At 53.5% G+C, this 23,344-nt stretch overlaps 1 protein-coding gene across 3 annotated transcripts in view; it reads left to right on the top strand.

Annotated features, from left to right (window-relative positions):
* Positions 1–23,344, top strand: part of ANKRD11 (ankyrin repeat domain containing 11) — a 129,667-nt gene that overhangs the window by 103,136 nt on the left and 3,187 nt on the right. For all 3 annotated transcript variants that reach the window (XM_030282449.4, XM_072934208.1, XM_030282450.4), the window contains exons 4-9: positions 365–503; positions 10,797–10,967; positions 12,064–12,267; positions 14,286–14,428; positions 15,120–15,267; positions 16,035–22,765. In XM_030282449.4, the coding sequence (XP_030138309.4) occupies positions 365–503; positions 10,797–10,967; positions 12,064–12,267; positions 14,286–14,428; positions 15,120–15,267; positions 16,035–22,765 (7,536 nt within the window). The remainder of the gene's footprint in view (positions 1–364; positions 504–10,796; positions 10,968–12,063; positions 12,268–14,285; positions 14,429–15,119; positions 15,268–16,034; positions 22,766–23,344) is intronic.

Here is a 23,344-nt window from a genome sequence, read left to right as displayed (position 1 = left end):
GGCAGCACTGATACAAAGCAGGAATGGGTCTTTCTTGTGGTGTGGTTGCATTTGGAAATCCTCAGATTCCCCCATCCCAGTCTGTCTTCCCTCTGTGCCCGCAGCCATGTGCATCCTCAGCTTCACACAAAGTGTTGGCTTTGTTTTTCACATGAATTGGTTGGAATTTGGCACCACGCAGCAGCTTTGATTGGTCTGGCTGTTCTCTGGTGATGGCAGAGCTTTGTATCTTGGTGGAGGCTGCATTGGCAAGCCCACAGCAGAAAGGGAAGGGATGTTACATGAGGCCTGTGCAGGATTTGGGGACTCAGGTGAGCACAGTGTGGAGAAGGCTGTTGTTGACCTTGGTTTCTTTTCTTTGCAGGATAAAGATAAAGTTTCTCTAACCAAGACTCCAAAGTTGGACCGGAGCGATGGCGGCAAAGAGGTGAAAGAGCGAGCGACCAAACGCAAATTGCCTTTCACTGTCGGAACAAATGGAGATCAAAAAGACTCGGATACAGGTACAGAAATGCCACACCCCACCCTCAAACCCTGGCTGCTGGGGGGGGGAGCACACAGGATCCAGCGTTCAGCCAATCCATAGGGAAGTGTTGTATCACATTCCCTGTATTTTTTAATTGAAGGAAGAGGCTGGATAACTGCTCTGCTCCACATGTGCACATCTGTTCTTAGTGGTGTTTGTAGGTGGACAGAGCCATGGCTGTGTGAGGAGACCCCCTTCCTTCAGCTCTTGTCTGTTCTTCTTGCTTCTGACTATCCCAGGTCAGGAACTGTGGCTGGGAGAAGCCACGGAGAAGGCTTGCTTGTGAGAACTTGGGAAACAAGGGAATAAAGCTGAGTAGTCTTTAAAAGAAAATCAGCAAGTAGAATCTGGTCAAGCAGGTCAGTCTTGTAGCAGAAGAGTTGGCTGGTGCATGATGAGGCTCCTGGGTGGGCTGTTGGATTTGCTAGCAGTTGGGAAGAGCTGTCACAAAGCTTTGGCGTGAAGAAAATGGTATTGTTTGGTTGTAAGGGGCTGAGCTGTGGATTTCTGGGCAGAGGTTTGTGTGGGTCCTTACTGTACATCCCTAAGAAATGTGCATTTGGAAATAGCTGTGGCCAGGTAAAGCTCAGTGGTTGTGTAAAGAGATAAAACAGGCTAAAAGCTGTGACTGTGCTTGACAGTGGTGCAAGGGGTGTGTTTGGTGGTGCTGTGAGCCTGGGAGGTGGCCTGACTTGGGATGTGTCTCCTCTGGTTCAGGAGTCAGGAGGGCAGATCTGGACAGGCCAGGAGTGCCACTGCAGCTGGGAGGGCTGTTCCACAGGCAGGACACGCAGTGGTGACATGTCCTGAGGGTGGCCCAGTGTCTCCATGGGTTTGTGTTCCTGAACTCCCTGTTGGGGCAGAGAGTTTCCAAACCTTCATTAATTCTCTTAAACGTGTTGGCCATTTGCAAGGTTTTGGGTTGCTGTGGTGTCTCCTTGGGGTGTCACCTCTGCAGGGGTGGCTGGAGCCAGGCAGAGCTGATGAACCAGAGCTGGAGCTGCTCTTTTCATCAGCTCTGTGGTCTTTGTGCCACATTCAATACTGGGTTGAGAGTTAAAGCCCAAACTCGCTGCAGGGCTGTCTGACCCTCGTGACAGCTGGGATGTCACGACAGGGATCTGCTTTTCCCAGGGCTCTGGTGCTGCAGAGATGTTGGAAATGCTTGCACTGGCAGCAGAGAGAGGGAAACCAAATGCAGAGGAGAGCAGAGAGAGCTGCTGGGAGAGGCTGTGGCTGCTGGGAGGGAGCAGCAGCCCATGAGACCCCCCCTGCTCAGGGGCTCCCCCGTTCCCCCTGTGCTTTCACAGCTGTGTGACTCTTATCTCAGACTCCCCTCTCCTTCCTCTGCAGAGCTCTTCCCCTTCCTCCCCAGAGCTCATCCTTCCTGGGGAAGTGGGTGAGCTGAGGGGTAGCAGCAGCCCAGCTCCCAGAGGAGACCCAGAGTGGGTCATGGCACTCTCAGACCCATTTAAAGACAAGCTGGGCTCTCACAGACTCTGGGAAGGTGTATGGGAGGTGCAGGGGAGTCTCACCAGCCTGTTTGGTGGGGACTGGGCAGGAAGTGACTCAGCCACTGGGTTGGAGATCCCAGCAGGAACCAGTGTGCACAGTCAGACTGGTGCTTAGCAGGAGCCTGTTTCTCTTCCCTGACATCGTTCACTCCAGCAGGAATCAGATGCTGGAGATGGGAAAATACTTAGTGGAGATAGGAAAAGATTTCCTGGCACCTTGCTCTGCTCTTGCACCACCTCATTGCAACTCTGGGGTGTTTCAAGCCTGTGTGGTCCTTGGCCTGGCTCGAGGCAGAGGCAGGTACAGACGTGTTTGTGGTGCTCAGAAGCTGCGCGTTCTGGGGTGGAGGGGTCCCCCAGTCTGTGCTGGTGCCATCAGTGGCACCTGGCTGAGGACGCAGGTGTGACACGCAGGACAGGCTTTTGTCTGGAACAAAGGCTGCTGTGCACCCAGCCCGTGTCCCTGCGCAGGGGGAGGCTGCTGCTGCTGCTGCTTGTGCTGCTCAGCTTTGCTCGCAGCCCTCAGAGGAGCAGGATTGCACCATCACTGCTGGCTGAGCCCAGGTGGTTTATGTAACGTGGTCCTGCTTCCCAGGCTGTGTCCATGGCTGCTGTGTGTGCATGAGGGGGTGTGCCAGGATGTTCCACAGCCATGTGGGATTCAGCTGTAAGGACATGGGGGCTGGCAGCTAGCAGAGCTCTCTCCTTGCCTCTAGTGGGGTATTTTTCTCCTCTTCCAAGTGTTCAAACAATAGCGTGGATCCTCATCCTGATGTGTTGCAGTGACTCATTTTCCTTAGCACGGTGTGTGTTGCTTTTTCCCCGGATGGCTCTGGCTCAGCCTTGACGTAGGTGCTCCGTATCTGGGGTGAGAAACACCAGAAGTGGGTTTGTCTCCCATGGAAATGCAGCACAACCCACCCAGGCCAGGTGTGGGGCAGCAGCTGGTGCTGCAGGATGGTTGGGGGTAGGTGGGATATTGGGAAGGAATTCTTCTATGTGAGGGAGGAGGCCCTGGCACAGGGTGCTCAGAGAAGCTGTGGCTGCCCCTGGATCCCTGGATGTGTCCAAGGCCAGGTTGGACAGGGCTTGGAGCACCCTGGGCTAGTGGAAGCTGTCCCCACCATGGCAGGAGGGGGTTTGAGATGTGCTTTAAGGTCCCTTCCCACCTAAACCATTCCAGGATTCTGTGGGCTCCCAGAGGCACTGCTGGCCAGCACTGTGCTGAGCCCATGGTTTGGGTACAGCTGGTTCAGAGCTAAATCTTTTAAAATAATCTTTCTCAAAATGGTTTCTAGAGCAACAATTCTGGCTCTCGGGTTCCTCAGAGTTAACTAAATAAACTGTCTTTAGGAAAAAAAAAAGGCATTCAGCCGTGAGCCTCCAGACTGTGATGTTACAGCTCCAGCACTGTGGGAGCAGCATCTCCGTGCCTCAGACTTCTCCTCCTTCCTTCTCCTTCCCCGATGTGGCATCTCCCCACATGCACAGGCGCTGCCCAGAGCCTACGTGCAGCCTGGCAGCCGCCGAGCAGCGCAGCCAGCTTTTCCCGAGCTGCTCCGGCAGCGTGCGGGCTGCCTGCAGCTCCGCCGGGAGGGGCTGGAGCCCAGCGGCGCGGGATAACTGCTGGGAGCAGACACGGGATAACTGCTGGGAGCAGACACGGGATAACTGCTGGGAGCAGACACGGGATAACTGCTGGGAGCAGACACGGGATAACTGCTGGGAGCAGACACGCAGGGAGAAGGGAACAGTCCTGCTGGGAAGCACCTGGCAGGAGAGGTGGCACGGGCGGCTGGCGCGGCGCTGAGCCGCGGCTGAGTCACGGCTGACTCAACGGCACCGGGCACGGACGGGACTGAGCCGCACCGACACTGAGCCGCACCGACAGGTCCCTCTCTGCTCGGTGGGACAGGTTCTGCTGCTGGAGAGCAGCTGGGGGATTCATGGAGCGCCCGCCGCTCCTGCGTGTGGTTTCCTGTGGGAATCCAGGGCTTCCCTCTGGCTGCCCTGGGACCCTGGCAGGGGTCGGAACCCCCCTGGACAGAGCCCCCAGAGACACTGGCTGTGATCTCTGCCCATGGAAAAGAGTTTTCAATCTTACACGATGAATTACCAGCTCTGAGTGTTTGATGTGAGTAATAATTGTGTGGCACGGGTGCAAAAGTAAAATTTTAGGTTTCTAGATTAGGGGTTCAGAGGGGACAAGATGGAGGAAATTGGGTGTGCCTTGTCCTTTTCCTCCTTCTTCATGCCCTCCATGTTTCACTGTGGTGTTGGCATTTTTCTGTTGGTTCAGGCTGGGGACACACTGTCCAACGTAGGTGACAGATATTGGCACGTTATTGTAAATCCAGCACAGGTAGTTTGTGGTATTTAATGTTTGTAACATCCCACTGAGGGCAGAGCCCCACACGCTGCCCTGCAGGACATGTTAGAGATAAACAGAATAAACAACCTTGAAACCAGCACAGACCAATTATGGCTTCTGCTTTGGCAGCGGGGCAGAAAGACAGAGACTTTCTACAATCTCGGAATCACCAATACCTCAGATTCCGACAGTTTCCTGCGCTGGATGTCGCGCTGCCGCTCCAGCCGCTTGGCTTGAGGTGCAGCTGTGGTTTCCAGGCCTTTAGTCATCACACTGGGGCTCAGTACAAATCTCAGAGCACGCTGAGATCACTTTGGCCTCTGCTGGCTCTCCCTGGGAACTGGGAAGGCCTGAGCGAGGCTGGTCAAAGCTGGTGGTGCCCAGCAGTGCTGGGGCCCTGCTCTCCTTGAGGTGCTGCTGCCTCCCTGGGCGTCCTGCTCTCTCCCCGTGTGTTCCAGTCCCTCCCTCTTTGTCCAGTTCTCTCCCTGTGTGTCCGTCTCTTTCCCTGAGTGCTCTTGGAGGAAGGAAAAAGGGAGAGGAACCCCACCAGCTCTCCAAGCTGTGCTGAGGTATTAACCTTCCCAGGCTCCGAGGGCTCTCCTGGTGCCCAGGGCGGATTCCAGGGGCTCGTGGCTGGCCAGGGAGGTGCTGTGGTGGATGGGGGCCAGCGTGAATGTGGTTGGCAGGAGCTGGCCTTGGAGCTTCAAACTCCTTCTCTCTAATCCCCCGAGGTTGTTACGTGACGCTAATTAGTAGGTTAGAAAATGCTTGATGAATCAGCTGACCCAAACCATCCTCTCCCAGAGCCGGCTGCTGCTTGCCTAATGCTGGAGTGTTTGGAGTGACAAGGCATGGGAACGGGCTCGTTAGTCCCGAGTCGGCAAGGCTGGCCAGGGAATCCGTGAGAAGCAAATTGCTGGCTTATTAAAAAACTCATCTGCATCCCACAGTGGTGTCTGTGCCCTTCCCTTGCCGGGCTGCGCTCCGGTGTGTGCAGCTGGGGGCTCGGAGGGGCTGCGCTGCAGCGGGGCTTTCTTTGCTTCTGTCATCTCAGTGCTTTTACTAAAATAGTAAGAAACTGTTCTCACCTAGCAACCAGGGAGAGAGTGAATGTCAGAGCTTCTCCCTTCCTAGCTGGGCTCCATAATGCCGGTACAGTGTGGAGAGCCTGGCACACACCAGCCTTCAGATCACCCTGAGAAACTCCCCGTGTGCAGCAGCCATCTGGGAAGGGCTGCGCAGAAAACCAGGTCGTTTTATGACGGGAGCTGCCATAAATCTCCCTCCTCCCCCCTCCTCACCTCCTTAACATGCAGAGGGAGAGGTTGCAGTGTGCTGTGTCTCTGTGAACCAAAAATCTATCAATGATGGCTTTTTCCTTAATACAAGAGCTTTTATCAGCGCTGTCTGCAGAGTGTCCTGGCCCCAGCTTCGGGAGGGGAGGGCTGGCCAGAGCCTTCCTCCCCCGTCCTCCCTCCTCCAGCTCTTTCTATTTCGTGGGAAATGAACGGTCTGGACTTGAAAATTGATCTTGCTCTGAATAACTCACTTTTAACATGGAGATTTTTGTTTGTGATGAAGCCTCTGGGTTCCTCTCACAGTGTGTTGGGAGCCAGTGGCCACTCTGTGAAGGAGCTGCTTTTACACATCAGGGCAGAGCTGTGGACTCCGGCCCACAGATATAGGGAGAGCACCTGGGTATGGACCACAGGCTGTCACACAGCATTAAACCTCTCTAGTCAAATTGTATTTTAAAATGCTGCAGCCAGTGGGGTTGGGCCCTGCAGGTCCTCATCCCCAGGGAGCCCAGCTGAGCACTGGGGATGGTGGGCTCAGCTGCACACTGACATGGTTATAAAGGGGCTTGTTCCTCCTGCTGGCACCTTTTCTCCACTCCTGACTCACAGCCAAGGTCTCCACCATCCTTTCCAGCAGTGTGGGACCAGGCTCTGGCTCTGGTCCTCCATCCTTCATGTGGGAATGAGCTCCCCACTCCATGAGAGCAGTCCAGGGTGCCTTCTGTCCAGGCAGACCTTGCTTTTCCTCTTGTTTTCCTTGTTGGCACTAGGTTGATAAACCAAATCACTCCTGGCTGTGCCCCTGGTCCGTTGGCTCTGCAGCGTGCCCGTGACCCCCTGGTGCCAGAGCATCCCCCCAGCCCGAGCCGTGCTCCTCTGCGTTCCAGGGGTCTCCTGCTCACCCTCCTCACTGAGCTCTTCACCACCGACTGCTCTGGCCTGTCCTGCTGCCCTCTCACGTTTGTCCACCTGTGCCATGGTGCTCCTTCCCATTCCATGCTGCTTCTGGCACCTCCAGCCTTCCCTCAGCCAGCTTGTCCTTCAGTTCTGGAGCTCCCCAGAGCATGTGCTGGCACCATGCTGCTGTTGGCCTTTGCTCCTGAGCCACGGGCCCACGTTGCAGGTGCCCTGTGAGCCTGGCAGAGCATCCCCAGGGCTGGAGCTGCTGTGCCATGCTCCAGAACGTGCAATGCCCTCCAAGTTGTGCAGCAGGAATGAGTCACTCCTCCGCAGGCTGGGGCTGGGGGGAGCGCAGCCGCCTGCTCTCCCGGGGGTGCAGTGCAGTCTCTGTTGCCGTCTGTGCCGCTCTAATTTATTCCTATTGATCTCCTGGTCGCGCTGGCTCGGCTCGGCAGAGCCCCTCTGGCCGCTGGGGCGGCACTCGGCACGGGCTGCTGCTTTGGAACCGGGATTTTTCCTCAGGGTTCCACCTCCCGTGCGTGTGTTGTCATGCCGAGCGGTGGGAGCAGATGCTTTCTGCATTACGGGGTGTGCTGCGTGCGTGGGGAGTGAGGCGTCCCCAGGACCTGCCAGCGTCTCGGCGTGCGCTGGAGAAACCTCTGAGAGGTTTTCCATCACGGCCCTGCTCTCCTCCTGCCCCTCTCCGTTTCAGCTGGGGCTGTCTGCACACAGAGCCAGCCCAGCAGCACTGAATCCCTCTCAAATCTGCCCTGGGATCCCTATGGAGCAGCCGAGGCACTTCCAGCAGCCCTGGATTTGTGCTCCCCATTGCAGCACTGCCCGAAGTATCGTGTGGGCACGAGAACCACCCTCGAGCTGATGCTCAAACCCCTTTGTGCTGGGAGTCTGCTCCTGCTCAGCCTTCTAAGCCTTCTCAGCCTCTGGGGCTCCATGTGATGAAAGGCAGGAGCAGTTCCCTGCTCAGCTTTCCCCTTTAAGCCTGCGCACGCAGTTCCTGCTGGCGTCAGCGCGAGGGAAGAGCCGAGCAGGATCCCCGAATTAAACCAGGGCTGATGCTCGGGAGGTTTGCAGAAGGGCTGAAGCAAGCAGCCAGCAAACAAGCTGCTTTAAAAATAGCTGCATGGAGGTGTGGCTCATCCCGGGCTCACGGAGCATCCGTGGGCTGCCGTGGTCTTCCTCCCACTGGGATGGGTGTGCACTGAGGGCTCCCTGCCTGCACACCCCCCGTGTCTCTGGGCTTTGTGCTTGCTGAAGGGGCTTCAGTGTCAAATCAGCTTTTTTTCTGTCAGCTGAGGTGGGTGACACTGGGAGAGTTTCTCTCCAGTCGCTCCGTGTTGCTGCAAGATGTTCCAGAGGCACGGTTATTTGGAGGCACAGGAGCCGGCGAGCTGAGATCTCTGTGCAGGGACAACTTTAAATCTGCTGCAAATCTGATTCTGAATAAAATCCTCTGGGCTGAAATAACACACGTGCAGCTCTGTGAGCCTGGGACCAGCCAGGGCCAGGGGAGCCAGCCCAGTGCCAGGCAGGGCTCTCACCCTGCTGAGGCTCAGGAGGGGAAGTGGATGATGGAGACAGCTCTGTCTCCATCCTCTGCTTACGTTTCAGACCCAATTAAGGATCTTGTTTATGTGTCCCTCCACCTTGCCTGGGGATTGTGCCACGCAGGGAACCAGCGCTGGAGCCACAGAATCACAGAATCATGGGATGGTTTGGATTGGAAGGGATCTTAAATCTCATCTCCACCCCCTGCTATGGCAGGTACACCCTCCACTGGACCCTTAGGGTAGGCTGTCACACCAGGTTGCTCCAGGTCTCATCCAGCTGGCCTTGAACCCTTCCCACCAGGAAGCACGAGCCCGAGTCCTCGGCTGCCTCCCCATAGCGAGCGAGAACGCAGCAGCCGCTTTCCAATTTATTTTTATCTTGTTGATCACATGCTTTGTAATGTTAAATGTTCTGTGGAGGAGGAAATTTCTGCAACTGCAGAATGAATAGGAGTTTAGGGGGGTTTCGGTTGAACTTGATAATCAATTTTTGCAAATCCCAGGCTCGTGCTGACAACCTGCAGCAGCCAAGGGATATTAATGAAAATGTTCCTATTCTAATTGTGGCTCCGTACGTGCGGAGCAGCCCTGGGCATCGTGTGCTTCAGGGACTCTGCTTGGTGGCACCAGCCAAGATGTGACCCCTCAGGTGTCTTCATGCCTGGCTTTGGGGCATGGCTGGATGTGACCAAGGCTGGGGGACGCCAGCCTGGCTGAGCAGGGTTTAAGCAGCTTGGAGAGTCTCAGGAGGAGCAAGGAGGTGCTGCACACATTGATCAGGTGTCCCTGTGTCCCCTGGCAGGACACACAGCACAGCAGCACAGCTTCTGGAGCCACCCTGGCAAAGTTGTCTTCCCGTAAGCACGCTGCATTTAATTTTATTTTAAGCCATTAAAAACTGTCCTAGGATCTGATTTCATCTTCCAGCTCTGTTACAGCTGCCAGGATGACCAAAATGTGGTTTCAGAGTAGACTGGGATTCGCCTTCAATGCAGACATGTTTCCAGGGCTTGCATTTCATAGAATTATGGAATGGTGTGGGTTGGGAAGGACCTTAAGACAGATCTTGTCGCCCCTGTCACAGGCAGGCACACCTTCTGCAGGTTCCAAGCTCTGTCCAGCTTGGCCTTGGACACTTCCAGGGATGGGGCAGACACAGCTTCTCTGGGCAATGAGCAGAAGGCTTTGAAGAGGGGTGACCAAACACTCTGGTTGAGAGGTTCAGTGGAACAGTCATTATTTCTTAAATGTACAGGAACCCAGGAGCAGGGGTGGATGGAAATCACCTGCCCCAGGTGGGCCACGAGCAGCAGAGGTTGGCAGCTCTGTGCAGTGTGCCCAGGGAAGGTTTCTGGAGCTGCGAGCGGCAGGAGCGGAACATCCCCACCCGCTGCTGCCCTCGTCTGCCAGAGACCTTTCCTGGCTGAGCTGGGTGGGTGAGGGAGGAAACCTGTGCTGTGCTGCACGGGCTGGTGGCCATGTGTCACCCTGTCCCTTGGTGGCTCCAGCTGACCCGCTGGACTTGGTGTGGAGGCACCACAGGCTCCGTCCCGCTGGCAGCGTGCCCGTGACCCACAGCGAGCGTGACACAGGGGGGTGAGCAGGGAGAGGCGTCAGGATTGTTGGTTTTTATTAAGGTGAAGGTACTGAGGCACCTTCAGGTTGCCTAGAGCAGCTGTGGCTGCCTCATTCCTGCCTTGTAGGTGTCCAAGGCCAGGTTGGACAGGGCTTGGAGCACCCTGGGCTAGTGGGAGGTGTCCCTGCCCAGGGCAGGGGTGGGACTGGATGAGGTTCAAGGTTCCTTCCCACCCAACCCTTCTGTCGTTGTGTGACTGTGGATTGGGGGTGGTTGCTCTTGGTCTCTCAGCAGGAGCTGCCTTTGCAGATGAATGATTTAGGAGACCAAGTATCAGGCTGGATTTGGGATGACAAGCCAGGCACCTCTGGGGTTTCTTCCTCCCCTCCCCAGTTTGTTTCTTTAGAGGGTTGCAGAAGACCTGAGGGCAGGTGGGTGTTCTGGGCTAGGTGGGAGCAGCCACTCTGGGAGGAGAGGACCAGCCTGGTGCTCCCACACCTCTTTGGCTGCAGCCTCCTTGCTTTGATGGTGGTGATGATGATGAGAGGTGTGATGGCCACATTTCTGAGGTGTCAGCCTGTATCTTCCAGCTCTCCTTGTTGGTGCTGCTCAGTGCCTCCAGCTCAGCACAGGGATCCCTCCCTCAGCACAGGGATCCCTCCCTCAGCACAGGGATCCATCCATCCATCACTCAGCACAGGGATCCATCTCTCAGCACAGGGATCCCTCTCTCAGCACAGGGATCCATCTCTCAGCACAGGGATCCCTCTCTCAGCACAGGGATCCCTCTCTCAGCACAGGGATCCATCTCTCAGCACAGGGATCCCTCTCTCAGCACAGGGATCCCTCTCTCAGCACAGGGATCCCTCCCTCAGCACAAGGATCCCTCCTTCAGCACAGGGATCCATCCATCCATCACTCAGCACAGGGATCCATCTCTCAGCACCAGATTTTTGGATCTGTCAGTCCCATGCCCAGTCAGGAGCGTGGCTTTGCTCTCCAGTGCCATTCATGGCCTGTGTCCCTGTGTCCTTGTCCCACAGAGAAGCAGGGTCCCGAGCGGAAGAGGATTAAAAAGGAGCCTGCCACCAGGAAGCCTGGGCTGCTCTTCGGCATGGGCCTCTCGGGGATCCGGGCAGGGTACCCGCTCTCCGAGCGCCAGCAAGTCGCTCTCCTCATGCAGATGACAGCAGAAGAGTCTGCAAACAGCCCAGGTGAGACTGGGGGGAGTCTGCTCTGAAGTGTGGGCGGGCAGGTGGAGCTGCAGCGAGAGGCTCCCAAACATCTGGAATTCCTGGTTCCCAGGAATTCTGGAATTCCCAGAGGTTCGGGTACAGCAGCAGGACTGAGCTGCCACCCCTGGCATGGTGCAGGGGGGCTGCTTTGCTGCTCTGTGGGGTCTCACCCCTCTCACAGGGCTCTGCAGGTGACTCCAGGTACAGTGGCACTGGGACCTGCACGCGGCTCTGGCTGCCCATCCTTTTTCCAGTGTCCCTCGGGCCCAATCCAGGCCACCACCCAGCCCACCCTGGCTGCTCAGCTGGAGCTTTGGTTCCATGGGAGCCTCCTGCACCTCAGCTCTGTGTTTCCCACTGGCCTCTCAGTCTCTCAGTAAAGGAGAATTGGGAATAAACACAAAATATCCTCTGTAGGTTTTTAATGTTTCTTCTCTTAGATGGGGTTAAGATGTGTAACCACCACAGCTGTAACTTGAGGTGTGGAGCAGCTGGAATGTGTTTACTATGGATTTTGTGTTCTAGTAATTTTTATCTGCTGCAAACGTGTCCTCCCCATTTTTGGAGGCTCTGTGCTATCCATGTGCTCACATCCACATCCTACACACAACACTGCAGCTTTTAGCCAACAAACCACCAATCTCGCTGCTTATGTTGCTGTTATTTGGGAAATCTAAAAGGGAGAGAGCTGCAGAGCATTCCAGTGTTCTCCCAGGAAATGCAATCTCCTCCCAAGGCTATCAGGCCTCACATGTGCTTGGTAAAAGGCCACTTCCCTGGGGAATTGAGGTTTGAGGGTAGGGAGCTGCATTGTCTGCTCCCAGATCACGGGATTGCCCACAGTGTTTGCCAGGACTGCAGCTCTCCAGTGGGTCTGGCAGCCCGTGATTCCCATCTCCGTGGGACACACAGGCTGCTCTGTTCACATCCACTCCAGAGCTTGGGTTGCCTCTTGCTGCCTTGTGGTGAATATTTTGGGAAGAGCCGAGGCGAAACGTGATGCACGAGCTCCCTCTAAGGGCTTAGGAATTCCATGGAATGGCAGTCCCTGACGCTGTTTCTCTCCTCCCTGCAGTTGACACAACACCAAAGCATCCCTCTCAGTCTGCAGTTTGTCAGAAGGGAACTCCCAACTCTGCCTCCAAAACCAAAGATAAAGTAAATAAGAGAAACGAGCGAGGAGAGACTCGGCTGCATCGCGCTGCCATCCGCGGGGACGCCCGGCGCATCAAGGAGCTCATCATCGAGGGTGCAGATGTCAATGTGAAGGACTTTGCAGGTAACAGCCCAGCAATCCAAGCTTTCTTCCCACCTGGTTGCATGTTCCACCTCTGAGAACGACTCTCACCGGAAAAAGTAGTTTGTTTCTAACATGGGGCTGCGCCTTGGGAAGATGGGATTTGCCAAAAATTGTGATTTTGCTCTTTGAAGAGGAAAAAGTCTTTTTGCCCTTAACAAACAAACAAACCCCAAACAACAACAAAAAGCCACATAAAAAAATCCCTGAAAGCTTCAGTTTTCTTGTGGGAGTTTGGGAGAATTCCCCAGGTTGTGCAGTCTGCTTGAGGTGAAGCTGGGCAGGGCAGGATCCAAAGAATCCCTGGAGCTCTTGTGGCTACACACACCAAAACTGACCAGGCCTCTCTGGACCATTACCTTCTGCTCTTCCAGGGGGTGCCATGCTGGAAGTCTGGAGGGTGATTTGCAAAGGGAGGTGGGCTGGTTTAGCTCTATTTTGACTTAGAAGAGAAGGAATTACGTGCACAGAAATACTGCTGAGAGTGGGTTTGTGAAGTCAGCGCTCTGGAGTTGGGGGGCTGATGCCTGTGATTTTTTGGGAGTTGTTTTTAAGGATTGAATGTGGGGGTGCTGCTGATGGGGAGGGAATGTGAAGGGCAAGGTTAGGCTCCCACCAGGCACCCAAGTTGGAGGAGTTGTTAACCATCCTGACCCTCAGCTCGGGAGTATTACCTCCCCCTACTCCTCCTCCTTCTCCTCCTCCTCAGCAGTGCTGCCAGGCTCCTGATGAGGGTGGTGGGACGAGATGGGAACAGCCCTGAGTGCTGCAGGGAGAAGGTAGCCATGGGATGCTGGTGAAGGGGTGATGAAGGTGCCATTCAGTGGGGCTGGATCAGCCTTTCTCCAGCACATCCAAGAGCTTGACTTTGCTCTTTGCTGTTCTCTTCGCCTGATTTTGGGACTATAAATAGATATGGCTGTTCCTCCACCCGTATGATTAATCCCAGTGCCAGACTGAAGTATCAGTTGTGATTAATTCCGGGCACAGGTGCCCCCTCCAAAGGCTCCAAGTGAAGGTAACGGAACGCGCTCCCACGGCGCTATCAGCAAAACACCGGAGCAGCCACGCTGGGAAAGTTCAAAACAGGCTCTGCTTAAAAATAGTCTGTTGGAACATGATAAAATATTTTTGTTCTGTGCTCTTCAGAGATTTGTTGAGAGCTGGAGCTGCCATTACTGTGGAGATGCTACTGTTTGGTTTCCCCCCAAGCCCAGGCTGGTGTTCCTGTGTTTGGAGAGCACAGAAAATCTGTGTGGGGGCTGTCTCGAGCCCTGTCTGCAGTTCTGAGCTCAGGCCTGGTCTGGGCACCAGGGTTTCCCTTACAGAGGGTTTGGAACCTAAAGCCAAACCTAAAGGAGCTTAAGAGAAGGCTAGAAAGGGACGTTTCACAGGACCATGGAGTGGCAGAACAAGAGAGAATGGCCTTAAGCTCACATAGGGCAGGATTAGATGGGATATTAGGAAGAAATTCTTCCCTTGAGGGTGGTGAAGCCCTGGCGCAGGGTGCTCAGAGGAGCTGTGACTGCCCCACTGCTGGAAGCGTTGAAGGCCAGATTGGAGGGGACTTGGAGCAACCTGGGATAATGGAAGGAGTCCCTGCCCATGGCTGGGTGTGGGAATGGATGAACTTTGAGGTCCCTTCCAACCCAAACCATTTCATGATGGCATAAAGGGGAAGAGATTTAAGACCTGCCTTTCACATGACATCAGCAATTCTCCTTATTTCCCATATAAATCTTTCCATTTCCAGGGTCTGTGTCAGGTCTGGCAGATGCTCTGACTGTAGCACGTGGTATGACCAGAGGGAGAGGGGGGATTGATGCTGTGACTGCCTGGCAGGAGCTGCAGCTTCCTTCCTGCTGTGCCACAGGGATCCTGCTGTAACATTTGGCCACCAGAGCAGCCCAGCCCTGACCACGCTGACCCTGCAGGCTTTCCCTGTGTCTCAGTGCCACTGTGGGGGTGATGCCATGTCCTGAGTGTCCCTGTCCTTGCAGGCTGGACGGCGCTGCACGAGGCCTGCAACCGGGGCTACTACGACGTGGCCAAGCAGCTGCTGGCGGCAGGCGCCGAGGTCAACACCAAGGGGCTGGACGATGACACCCCCCTGCACGACGCGGCCAACAACGGCCACTTCAAGGTCGGGGTGCTGGCATTCACTGCTCTGCTTTAAATGACTCTCCTGGAAACTTGTGCTTCGAGCAGCCCACTGTGAAAACACAGAGATTCTGGGTATTTTTGTCTCATTTCCCATGGAGTGGGCAGGAGTTTGTGTTCAAGGCCAGGCTGGACAGGGCTTGGAGCAGCCTGGGTTAGTGGAAGGTGTCCCTGCCCATGGCAGGGGGTGGTATGGGATGGGCTTGAAGGTCCCTTTGAATCTAAATTATTCCCTTGTTGTGTGAATTTCCCTGTTTCAGAGCTGTTGAGTGTTTTAGTAAGTGCTGCCCTGCACAGGGGGATAGTTCATTCTTCTGGAATTCGGACAGGAGCATGATTCTGTGCCTTGTTCTTCCCCCTTCTTTCCTGCCCAGGTTGGTTCTCAGAATCACAGGATCATTAAGGTTGGAAAAGACCTCCCCAGTTATCTAGCCCAACCATTAACCTGCTGCTGCCAGTGCACCACTAAACCCTGTCCTTAAATGTTTTCTGAACACTTCCAGGGATGATGATTCCGCCACTTCCCTGGGAATGTTGCTGGTGCTTCTCTCTTACGTTAGTACCACAAGGCATGTCCTGAAAACACTAATTTTTTAGTTGTGTACAAAAATAATGCAAAAAACCCTGGAATCAAAACATCATGAGCATCTTCAAGCCTCAGTTTCTCTTTTCAGGTGGTGAAATTGTTGTTGCATTATGGAGGGAATCCTCATCAAAGCAACAGGAAGGGCGAGACACCGTTGAAAGTAGCGAATTCTCCCACCATGGTGAACCTGCTCCTGGGGAAGACCACGTACCCCTCCAGCGAAGAGAGCTCCACAGGTGAGACTGGCCTTTCTGTGGCCGTGGCAGTGACAGCTGTGGCCTGTAATTAAAACAGGTACCTTAAGAGGACAGTGAAATTAGACTCTTGTCAGATGCTGCCATGGTGAGGAGCCCACCTGTAGCTCCTGTAGCCAAATTCAAACAACATAACCAGCAGCTTTAGCTTGGGGGGCTGTTTTCCCTGGCAGCCAGCATTGAGATTGCTTCCCTGGTGCAGTTGGGATGTAGGATTGGAAGCCAGTTGCAGGTAAATGGATGGTAAGGTACAATCACCTTACCTTTGGAAGGTGGGTGATTGTAGTGAAGGGGAGAAGGTTTGCATGCCCGTCCTGTGTTCCTGTCGTTCAGCTGTCCCACCACTGGTGTTTTCAGGTTCTGCTTCCAGGCTGTCCCTGATAGAGCCTCTTCCTCCAGTGCCACCATTGTGGGACACTCTGCAGGTTTTAATTAGTGGAAATTAGAGTTTTCAGTCTTTTGGGGAGCCACACCTACACTGTGTGCAGTCATTACCCTGTTCCAAAGTTCTCATGATACACCCAGGATGTTATTTTGAGGAATAACCCCAAGCAGGTTGGAACTGGAATAGCTTCTTTCCAAAAAGATCCCCAAGCTGGCATTCCGAGCTGTTGGCTGCCAACTTGCAGAGGCTGGCTGAGGCCAAAGGGCATCAGGGCTGTTTGCAGGGGTTGGTGTGTGCAGGAGACCAGTGATGTTCCCTCCCCAGACCCCTTGGCAGTCCTTAACACGCTGTTCTCTCTCTGCAGAGACCTCAGAAGAGGAGGACGCCCCTTCCTTTGCTCCCTCCAGCTCCGTTGATGGCAATAACACAGACTCAGAGTTTGAGAAGGGTTTGAAGCACAAGCCCAAGGCCCAGGAGCCCCCCAAAACCATCACCCCGGTGAAGGATGAGTATGAATTCGATGAGGATGATGAGCAGGACCGGGTCCCACCGGTTGATGACAAACATTTGCTGAAAAAGGATTACAGGAAAGAGACTAAAGCAAACAGTTTCATTTCCATACCCAAAATGGAAGTGAAAACTTACACTAAAAATAACACAATTACACCAAAGAAAGCTGCCCACCGCATCCTGTCGGACAGCTCGGACGAGGAGGAGACCAGCGTGGCCGTGGGCACGGGGGAGAAGCTGCGCCTCTCCACCCACTCCATATTGCCCAGCAGCAAAATTCGGGAGCCCGCCAGCGCCAAGGCGTCCAAGGAGAAAAGCAAAGTAAAAAAGAAGCGGAAGAAGGAGACAAAAAGCAAAGAGGTTCGGTTTGGCAAAAAAAATGACAAGTTTTGTTCCTCTGAATCAGAGAGTGAAAACGTGGAGAGTGAGGAGGATGATAGAGACTCTCTACAGAGCTCTAGCTGTGTAAAGGACTCAAGGCTAGTGCTAAAGGAATCCTCCTTGTTTAACTCTCTGTCTGCCTCATCGACCTCTTCACATGGGAGTTTAGCATCCCAGAAACATAATCCCAGTCTTACAGAACAGCACTCCAAGCACTGGAGGACGGACAATTGGAAAACCATATCTTCTCCAGCTTGGTCAGACGTCAGTTCCCTGTCGGACTCCACCAGGACGAGGCTGACGAGCGAGTCAGACTACTCGTCCGAGGACTCGAGCTTAGAGTCACTAAAGCCAGTCAGGAAGAAACCAGAGCACAAAAAGAAAAACACCCCCCACAACACTGTTTCTGAGAAAAAGAATTCATTCCATAGCAATGTGGATGGAGCAATTCCAAAGCTGGACAAGGAGGGGAAGGTTGTTAAAAAGCATAAAACAAAACACAAACATAAAAACAAGGAGAAGGGACAGTGTCCCATCAGCCAAGACATTAAAATAATCAAAACATTTTCTTTTGAGTTTGAGGACTCTAAACAAAAGCCTGAGAAAGGCTTGATAGTAGAGACAGAAAATCCAGTCGAAAACAAGTTGAAAGTGTTAAAGCACGATCGGGAACATGGTAAGAAGGAGGAAAAGCTCCCCAAAGGTAAAGCAGAGGAGAAGGAGTGGTTGTTTAAAGATGAGACTGGAAAATCCTCAAAAGAGGAGAAATCATTAAGAAAAATCAAAGATGGTAGTAAAGACCTGAGCAAATCCTTCAGAGAAGGATTGAGTAAATCAGAAAAAGAGAAACCTGTCAAGGAGAAATCTCCCAAGGAAGAGAAGCCGAGAATACACAAGGAGGAGAGAAAGAAGAAGTCAAAGGACAAGCAGTCCAAGTCTGAGAAGAAAAATGAGCTGAAGGAGGAGAAGGTTTCTAAACTAGAGAAAGAAAAATCCTTCAAGGAGGAGAAGGAAAAATGCAAAAAAGAAAAACTTTACAGGGATGAGTCTGGGTTTGATGAGTTTAATAACAAAACTCAATTTGCCGAAAGTGAGGACACAAAGTTCAGCCTTTCGGACGATCAGCAGGAGAGGTGGTTTTCAGACTTGTCCTCTGATTCATCCTTCGATTTCAAGGGTGAGGACAGCTGGGATTCTCCAATAACAGATTTCAGGGAGATTAAAAATGACACCGTGGCAAAGCTAATCATAGAACCTGTGAAAGAGGAAATTAAAGACAAGAAAAAGGAAAATAAAATAAAAGAGAAGAAGGAATACAACGAGAAGCGGAATGAAAAGGACACTTTCCTAAAGAAGAAGGAGAGGGATTACGTGGAGAAAAGCTCTGAGAAGAAAAAGGACCAAACAGACAGACACAAAGTTACTCCCAGTTATTTACCTGAAAAGGATAAGAAAAGGAAGGATTCTGTGGAGACTGGCAAGGAGAGGAAAGAAAAAGACACGGGTGAAACCAACAAAGACAGAAAGGATTCCTCTGATGGCTCCAAAGAGAGAAAAGATCCCAAGACGAAGCAGGAGGAACCCTATCGAGATGACTTCAAGGAGTATGGCTGTGAAACATTCTTCAAGGATAAGTCTGACCCTGAGTTCAGTGGCAAAACACTGGAGAGTTGGGAGAGGCACCATTCTGGGAAGGAAAAGGAGAAGAAAGATGCTCCTGATAAAGAAAAAAAAGAAAAGGTGAAGGCAGAAAAATACAAGGAAAAATCCAAAGAAGGCGACAAGGAGAAAAATGAAAAAGCCGCTCCAGAGAAAATCCTGAAGGACAAAGAACTAGAGAAGAGTTTTAAAGAGAAGAAAGAAACTAAGGAGAAATACAAGGATCTTCACAGCAAAGACAAGGAGAGGAAGAGTTCCTTCGACCAGGTGAAGGAGAAGAAAGAGAAAAACTTTTCCACAGACAGAGACGATTTCTCCGAGAAGAAGGATGAGAAGAAAGGCAAGGAGAAGAGCTGGTACAGCATCGCTGACATCTTCACGGACGAGAGCGAGGACGAGAGGGACGATTACAGCCTGAGCGGGTTCAAGGTCGGCGACTCGGCCGGCAGCGAGGGGCACCGCCTGGACAGCCTGCAGGACAAGGACGATGGTGCTGCGGCCGAGAAGGAGCTCTACCCCGACAAGCACCGCAAGTACTCGTCCGACCGGCAGCACTCGGAGAAGCAGAAGGATAAGGAGTCCAAGGAGAAGAAAAAGGACAAAGGAACATCGGAAGGGGGAAAGGAGAAGAAGGAGAAGAGTTCCTTTGAGAAACACAAAGAGAAGAAAGATAAAGACTCCAGTGAGAAGTATAAGGACAGGAAGGAAAGAATGTCCATAGATTCCACTCAGGAGAAGAAAAACAAGCAAAAGCTCCCAGAAAAGGTTGAGAAGAAACACGCCAGTGACGACAAGGTGAAAAGCAAACATAAGGAGAAGCCGGACAAGGAGCATTCCAAAGAGAAGAAGTCTTCAAAAGGAGGGGAGTCGGAGAAGAGCCTGCTGGAGAAGCTGGAGGAGGAGGCTCTGAATGACTACAGGGATGACTCCAATGACAAAATCAGCGAGATCTCCTCTGACAGCTTCACGGACAGAGGGCAGGAGCCAGGACTCACCAGCCTCTTCGAGTCTTCTAACCTCTCTCTCACCGACGCCGCTGAAGAAAAGTTTAAGGACTCTCTCCCTTTACCCTGCCTTCAGGACAAGCTCAAGGAGAAGGAGAGGCACCGACATTCCTCATCTTCCTCAAAGAAAAGTCACGAGAAGGAAAAAGCAAAGAAAGAGAAGACAGAGAAAAAGGAGAAATCAGAAGAATTCAAGGACTCCAGCAGCAGAAAGGATTCCACTCATTATGAAAAGGATTTCTCTGTGGATGGGGAGGCTTTTGGCTCTTCCTACAACATGAAGGCAGACGCTGATGAGGAACCAGAGAAGAGCATTGATTACTTATTTTCTGAAAAGAAGGATAAAAATGATTCTGAAAGAGAGCTTTCAAAGAAGGCGGAGAAAGAAAAGACTTACGGTTCCAGCACCATCAGCACAGCTAAAGAGAAAAAGAAGCGGGATAAACACAAGGAAAAATGGAAGGAGGAAAAGGAAAAGCACAGGGACAAACACACAGATGGTTTCTTTAAACATCACAAAGACGAGCCAAAGTCAACACTCAAAGATAAGGACGGGCCTCAAGTTACCACCTTTAAAGATAAATCCAAGGAGGACAACCTCAAATTTGGTGAAACCAAACTGAAGGAGAAGCTTAAGGAGAATCAAGACAAAGACAAGTCAGAGTCCATAAAAATAAGCAATGGGAATGAAAAAATAACCCTTTCCAAAGACAGCGGCAAGAAGGATGCCAGGCCAAGGGAGAAGCTTCTGGGAGATGGTGATTTGATGATGACCAGCTTTGAGAGGATGCTGAGCCAGAAAGACCTGGAGATCGAGGAACGCCACAAAAGGCACAAGGAGAGAATGAAGCAGATGGAAAAAATGCGGCACAGGTCCGGAGACCCCAAGTTAAAGGACAAACTCAAAAGCTCGGAGGATGTGCGCAAAAGGAGCCTGGATCTGCCAACCAAGAAGCCGCTAACGCTGGACACGCAGCTCAAGGACAAGAAACTCAAAGAGTTGGGTCCCCTAACTCCTATCCTGTCACCGGAAAACAAGGCTCAGCCTGCTGTGGGGACAGACTCCAAGGACTGGATCACGGGTCCTCAGCTGAAGGAGATCCTCCCAGCATCTCCCAGGCCAGATCAGAACCGGCCCACGGGCGTCCCGACCCCGGCATCCGTCGTGTCCTGCCCGAGCTACGAGGAGGTGATGCAGACGCCCAGGACTCCGTCGTGCAGCAACGAGGACTACACGGACCTGATGTTTGAGTGCGCGGACTCTCAGCACTCGCTGCCCATCTCCACCATGTCCATGAACGCCTGCTCTCCTTCCTTCTTCGACAGATACACCAACGTTCCCAGCGGGCTCCCTGAGAACCCCAGTCAGACCCCGACTCGCACCATACCCTCCTCAAACCTCTACCGTTCCATCTCAGTGGATATCAGGAGAGCGCCCGAAGAGGAATTCAGTGTTGGAGATAAGTTTTTCAGACAGCAAAGTGTCCCAGCAACATCAAATTATGACTCTCCTGTGCAGCATTTAATGGAGGAGAAAGTTCCCCTTCCCTCTGTTCCTGCTGAGAAGTTCCAGTGCTTGTCTCCTGGGTATTACTCCCCAGATTATGGCGTTTCCTCACCCAAAGTGGAAGCTTTGCACTGCACGCCGGGAGCCGTCAGCGGGGTCGCCCAGTCTCCCGAAAGTGTCTTTTCTGGTTTACAAGCAAAATCCTCCCCTTCGCACAGGGATGAGTTGCTGGCTCCTTCAGTGGAAAGTGCTCTTCCCCCCGACATCGGCATGCCCTTGGATACCACAGAGGAGCAGCAAGCCACCGCCTCCATCATGCCACCAGAATCCACCTACCTACCACCCATCGAAGAAAACCATTTTAGTTCAGGAATGCCTGAACAAAACAACATAGACTGGGATAACCCTCCTTCCCGAAACCCGGACACCGCCATTCCTCCCAGCCTCATGGGCAACCCCGCAGAGCACTCTGTCACCTGGTCCATGGGCTCGGAGCTTCTGATGAAATCTCCCCAGAGGTTTTCCGAGTCCCCTAAACCTCCGCTCTGTTCCCTAGAGCCGATTCATCCCGCGCCAGTAGCCTTCATTCCCACAGAGACTTCCTACCCCGTTTCTCCCATCTCATACCCTCTGTCAGTGTCTGAACCGAGGCTGGAGGAAGTTAAGGAGGATGCTGAGGAAGCGGTTCCAGGAGAAATTGCAAATGCTGAAGAGCAAGCTCCGTACATGTCCCCTACTAGGTTAGACACCTTCTTCAACAACTGCAAGCCTCTTCCAGAAGAAGCACCAGAGATCCCTCCAGAGCCCCCGTGTGTGCCAGCAGAACCTCAGGCCGAAGTCGTTGCTGCACCAGAAAACAACTATTTGGAAAGCAACAACGCAGCACCTGCGAATGCGGAGGAGGCGGTGACGTGGCCCGACCCCTTCACCAACACCGAGGATGAACTGGACCTTGGCCCCTTCTCGCTCCCAGAGCTGCCCCTCCAGCCTAAGGACGTTGCAGAGACGGAGATGACCGAGGCAGAAGCGGTGGAGGAGAGCCCAGCAGCAGCTCCAGAAGCGAGCACTGGGATCATCAAAGCTGCTGCATCCGTGATAGCGCCCGGTGAACCGGAGGAGCCGCCGGCCAGCCAGGCAGCGGCCACCCTGCCCACGGACACAGAGCCCCCAGCAGAGGAGCAGAAACCAGAAGTGGCCACACAAGAAGCCGCCTCGGAAGCGCTGAACACAACTGAGGAGAAGGCAGCAGAGGACTCGGACGCGCAGGTGTTCCAGCAGACCCCGTCCGAGCCCACGCAGGCAGAGAGCAAAGAGGTGGAGGCCGTGCACGAGGAGCTGGCATCGGCTGCTGGGGTGGCAGAGGGCAGCTCCCAGCCCTGTCCTGTGCCCGTGGCCGGCTCCGAGGCCGGCGCTCCTCAGGACGGTGCCGCGGCCCGTGGTGGGAGCCAGGCCCCGCCATCCCAGGCGGACGCGCCTCCCGGCAATGCTCAAGCAGAAATCGTGGAACCAGTACAAAAACCAGTAGCAGAAGCTCCCAAACCACCCAAAATAGAAGAGATTCCTCAGCGGATTACCAGGAACCGGGCTCAGATGCTCGCCAACCAAAACAAGCAGAACGCCGCTGCATCCGAGAAGGAATTTCCTCCCGTCTCCGCGCCCGTCACGCGTGCCAAAGGCCGCATCACGGAGGAGGACGATTCCCAGGCTCAGCACCCGCGCAAGCGCCGCTTCCAGCGCTCCAACCAGCAGCTGCAGCAGCAGATCAACACGTCCACCCAGCAGACGAGGGAGATGATCCAGCAGACACTGGCAGCTATCGTCGATGCCATCAAACTGGACGACATCGAACCTTACCACAGCGACAGGTCCAACCCCTACTTCGAGTACCTCCAGATCAGGAAGAAGATTGAGGAGAAGCGGAAAATCCTGTGCTACATTACTCCCCAAGCTCCGCAGTGCTACGCTGAGTATGTCACCTACACAGGCTCCTACCTGTTGGATGGCAAACCCCTAAGCAAGCTCCATATTCCAGTGGTGAGTCGTCTTCTCTCTTTTAGCCTCGGGAGCCGACCCCCCCTCACTGTTACAGACACATCCAAGTTGTCCCCATGCCCTGTCACCACCTTGCAATGCCAACGTGCCCCAGCCTGCCTTTAGAATACGACACCACACCTGAGTCTGGCTAAGTGCCTGGATGTATGGTAAATGCAGCCCCTGAGTTGCTGCATTTTTGCAGAGAAGACCTTGGGCTGTGCTGAGGGACCTGAGGTTTGGTCAGGCTTTAGAGCAAAGTTTGTAAGAATCCACTGGATCTGAGGCTGGAAGGTAAAACTGCTCTTACAGCAGTGTAGTACAGGATAATGATCCTGGAACACGGGAAAAAGATGGCTCTTAACTCCTGCCATCATTTTCTCAAGCTCTGCTCTTTGACTTGGCACTGGGGTCAGCATTGACTGCTGTGCTGCAGGAGCAGCCTCTAATACAAATGCATCACTAAACTTGGTGCTGCAGGTGGTAAATCTGGGCTTCAGGCTGGAAGAGAAGGTCAGTGTGACCAGGCTCCATTCCTTGCTGCACACCCTGCCCTGCAGCACGAGGGCGGGTCAGGCTCTG

Source organism: Taeniopygia guttata, chromosome 11, assembly GCF_048771995.1.
Source record: "Taeniopygia guttata chromosome 11, bTaeGut7.mat, whole genome shotgun sequence".
Lineage (NCBI taxonomy): Eukaryota > Metazoa > Chordata > Aves > Passeriformes > Estrildidae > Taeniopygia > Taeniopygia guttata.
This window is presented reverse-complemented; position numbering and strand designations above follow the sequence as displayed.